The sequence below is a fragment of the Haplochromis burtoni genome, unplaced genomic scaffold, assembly GCF_018398535.1.
Source record: "Haplochromis burtoni strain Fernald_Lab_line unplaced genomic scaffold, NCSU_Asbu1 Contig_65, whole genome shotgun sequence".
Lineage (NCBI taxonomy): Eukaryota > Metazoa > Chordata > Actinopteri > Cichliformes > Cichlidae > Haplochromis > Haplochromis burtoni.
In genome coordinates this window covers 2,114,315-2,118,704 of record NW_024582426.1, presented here as the reverse complement: position 1 = coordinate 2,118,704, position 4,390 = coordinate 2,114,315, and the positions used below count along the sequence as shown (strand labels likewise).

Genomic DNA, 4,390 nt, shown 5'->3' with positions numbered 1-4,390 from the left:
CAGATTCAGCTGAGCCGAATCCATGACACTATACCTTTGTTCTGAGGTAGTCATAGATTTACAAGTGTGTACAGAAGTATGATCTTGCTGACTGTTTTTATTTGTCCATCTTTGCAACAATACTATTGCTCTGGTGTTATATTTATCCAGTTCAAATGACCTGAACTCTTATGATATCAATGACACTTGTAATACAATACTGTAATATTTTATTTATATTAATTCCAGACATCTTTTTTTCCTGAAACAACCTACCTGAAGTGGGATTGGTGCATGTGAGAGTGGGATGTTTACTGAGATGTGACTCAGAGTGTTTATTTTGTTATCGCGGCAAACGGGGTTAAGGTTTTTGATATCGTTAGCGTGCGTAAGTGTCATTCTGTGTGTAAACACGATAGCCCGAAATGTTTTCAATCAATTCTGATAAAACTTTGTAGAAGCGTAGAGTGGGGTCATGTTAACAGTCCGTTAAAAATGGCCTTACATCCAACAAGGTCTTCAAGTTCAATGTGATGATTTATTGGTCAAAGATTGTAGATTTTTGTCATAGCTTGACAAATATTTTATCAAACTATGATCCTTACAAGTGTGGTGTGTGTTGTCAACATATAGAAATTACCATGTAAAGATTTGATTTTACATTTGACCTTTGACCTCTCCTTAAGGGTTGATTAATTGAGCTGAATGTGAAAATGCTAATAATGATATTTAGACAAAAATTAAAACTTGTTTACTTACTTGCTGCTTGTATTTATGTTAAGAACATATAGGCTTACAGGGAGTGATATATGGGGATTCTAAATACAGTATTACGCAGGACCTCTGACCTTTTCTTCAATTTCAGATAAGATCAAACTTTTTTTTAGTTCAAAATTTTATAAAATATCTTATCTTTAAAATTCTAGTGCCGTTGTCTTGTCAACATGGGAGAAATATATCTGTATGTGGGAATCCTATATATTATGTCACACTGGACCGCTAATCTCAGTTTTACATTTCATGTGCCTCTCTTTCAAGTTGATGAGCTGCCTATTTAGAAATATATTGTAGTGTGTTATATAATAGGCTCAAGTTATGTATGTCAAGTTATGTAAGAATTGATATTAATCATCCATTACCCAACCCTACATACTGTTAGTGTAATGAAAGTAAAGATTTTACTGCACTACAAACTTATTAAAGTACATTTTAAAAAGAACTAAGAGGACATAAATAAATACAAAATTAAATACTATTACCTTTAAAGTAAATACTGACCAAAGAGCGAGCCATCTTACAGGAAGTGTGTGCTGTCTGGGTGTTTCTTGTTATAGCCTTTATGAATGCCTCATTTCTACCTCTGACAAATCATACAATTTAAGCATTTTCTAAAAGAAAAACAAAACCTAAATAAGCAAACATACTCAGGAAATCCAAGTAAACTTAAAAATGGAATAAAAACTGATAAGGACTGGTCAGCTGACACGTATCGTGATGCAACAGAAGAATAAAACCAAACAATTCATAAACATTGTTGATAGCAATTTTTATTGAACAGAAGAAACTAACTCAAAGTGAGTGTGTTAGACTGTGGTTCATCATGTTAAAGCATTGAAGCTCATCATCGTCTAATAAAGTGCACTTTCAGTTAACTGCCAAACGGAGAGTCATCTCCTTCCCTCACACAAGTTCAGTCAGGTCCCACACGGTGCAGGACTCTCTGCACCTCAGCTCTTCTTGGTAGAACACCATCACAGTAAGATACATGAGACCAAGTGCAACGACTGAAAATCTCAGTAAGGGCGAGTGCATAAGTGTTAATGGAAGATCAGCACGTGAAAGAGTCTCTCTCATCACACCCGGGTCTGAAAAGTCTGCTATTCCAGCCACCGTTTTCTGCCCTGGCTCAGTTTAACCCAGTCGTTATCATAAAGCAGCAGATGGTGGCTTCTGCTCAGTACTCTGATTATGTAATCATGATTGTAAAACAGCACAGTATTTCTTTATTAACGGTTAACGCTAAGCTAAAATCTTTGCCATGAGCGTCTCTACATTATCAGATCTCAACTTTAAAAAAATATTTAGCTATTCCCAGAAGTGTTTCTCTACATAATATATATGTACAGCTGCATCTTTACAAAGAAAATAACGTTCTGTTAAAGACTGTTGCAAGGTCAGACTCCAGTTTTGGCACGTGTTCGTCATGACTTCACCCAGAAAACAGACTACGTGGATGAGACAGCAGAAACGAGTGCATTCAACACGCCTCTCATGTACAAACACAGACACTAACCTAACATAAATCCTATTCCTACGTCTTATTTATAACGAGATGTATTTGCAATGGTGATTCCCTCGGATGTGGAGCAAACAGGAATGTTGTTCACATGAAAACAAAGTGTTTGATGTTGCGCTCGAGAAAAAAGCGCCAGAGAGATCATTTACAGTACTGGGGATATCGTATCAATCACCATTAAATTTGAAGAGATTTTCAGGATTGCAGTGTGCTACATCAGACACGCACACATCATCAAAGTCAGAGACAGATTAAAAGGAAAATGCCTAAGCCATAATTCACCATAGAAATGGAAAAGAAGGGACAATGCAGTCCAAGGTTGCAAAGGGACACATAACAGAGGGGAAAAAACCAAACCAAACAGCACATCTACTACTCACAATTAAATGTACTGTATTTTAATCTCACCAGGAAACGTCACACTGGATACTTTCACCTCATATTGCACTGTTTTAGCTTTTTCAGTCGAAAGATTAGGCAGTAATGGGTCGTGTCTCTCTTGCGTCAAGTTAATCTCTTATTCCACATGTAAAATACAAAATTAAACTAGGCTTCTTTTTTTTTTTTTAAACCTGTCCTATCAACTTGTGCGTTTCATGCACTTTATCCTTAACAGCCAGAGCTTAAACATACAGTATAAGCTCTCAATAGAGCCTTTCACTTTATTACATTACTACTTTGTTACCAGCATTTCATATAAAAGTAATAAATATACCGAGTTCAATAAATAGGGGCGTTCCATGTGAATAACGTATAAAGATTCAGTGGATTTAAGTGAAAACAGGATTTTTTTTCCCCCAATGTGTAGTGTTATGCGTGTAGTGTTTAAGTACTGATTGCTTCTGGTCAGACTAACAGGACAAAATAAAATCTACTACCGTCAACAGCTGACAGCTTTATATTTAGGTAGTTTAAAGCTTGCGAGTTCTCTCCAATTAGTGTTCAGATATTGCTTGAGAAATTAGAAATGCGTGAAATCTCTCAATGCGTATTATACAGTGTTTGTCTCCATCTTCATACATTTCTCATGCACCCACTAAAGACATAAATACACCGAAGCTCAGTTAAGGAAGGGGAATAGCCCTAATGGACGGAAGTATGATTGGGTGGCACATCATGGAAGTAGATCTTATATATATACATAAAAATGATAAAGTACAATTTCTGAAACTGTCTATATGTGCACCAAATCCTTCCTGGTTGAGAACACCAAGTGGCTGCTTGATGCAATGCCTTTTCCTCCCCGATCATGCTGTTGAGCATTTTTGCTTTTCATATTAAAGTGCAGTCCAAATGCAGGTGGCTAAAAGACAAGAATCAAAATAAAGAGAGTGACAGAGAAAAGAAATAGACGAGGTAAAACCCAGAGGGTGAGACTGGGGCAGAGGATTGGCACATACTTCAGAGAGGTCTGACTTGAGGAGGAGGAGCAGGATGGGATGGAGATGAAGAGTCTGTTAGGCTGAAGTTTAAAAAACAAAACAAAGTCCTTCCTATCCTTCTCCAGCGTCACTCCCTGGATTGGTAGAAGAGGATGTATCCCGACTCAGAGTTCTTCGAGATATCTGAGGTAAGACCGTAAAACTCCTCAATGGCCTGGGCATCAATTTTCTGCACAACAGAGGTAAGATGAGATTAAATGGCAATGCAAACAAACAGAGGAGTCAAGGAACAAATAGGCCAACACTAACAGTCACGCACCTCCACAATGTCATCATCAAACAGCAGCCAGAAGCCATGACTCTTCACTATAGTGATGTAATGACCTCGATTTGGGCCGCTGAGGAGACAAAAGACAAACATTGAAATCGTTAACTCTGCCCACGCATACTTCCTCCTGTCGTTTGCACAAAATTAACCCACAATTGGCCACACGTGCACTCACTGTCATTTAATAGTGATTTGGGACTTGGGAAATTCTGAGCAGCAACTTTATGTGGTTTGAGAGCTAATACCTTAAATCTGTGAAGATCTTGTAATAATATGAAGGAAGTGACTGCTCTTGGCCAGGTGCAACCACCACTTTTCAATTCATTTCTATTTATATAGTGCAAAATCACAACAACAGTCACCTCAAGGTGCTCTATATTGTAAGGTAGACCCTACAATAATACA

The 4,390-nt window shown here is 37.5% G+C and overlaps 1 protein-coding gene across 2 annotated transcripts in view; it reads right to left on the bottom strand.

Annotated features, from left to right (window-relative positions):
- Positions 1–3,070: 3,070 nt before the first annotated feature.
- The window catches only part of usp46 (ubiquitin specific peptidase 46), an 11,755-nt gene continuing 10,435 nt past the window's right edge, over positions 3,071–4,390 (bottom strand). The window contains exons 8-10 of one of the 2 annotated variants that reach the window (XR_006054468.1): positions 3,977–4,055; positions 3,676–3,886; positions 3,071–3,578 (exon numbers count right to left, since the gene is read on the bottom strand). Coding sequence is in view for 1 of the 2 variants with exons in the window: in XM_005923320.3 (XP_005923382.1) it covers positions 3,785–3,886; positions 3,977–4,055 (181 nt within the window). In the remaining variant the exon portion in view is untranslated. Of the gene's footprint in view, positions 3,887–3,976; positions 4,056–4,390 lie in introns of both variants that reach the window. The other variant, XM_005923320.3, reaches the window with a different exon arrangement.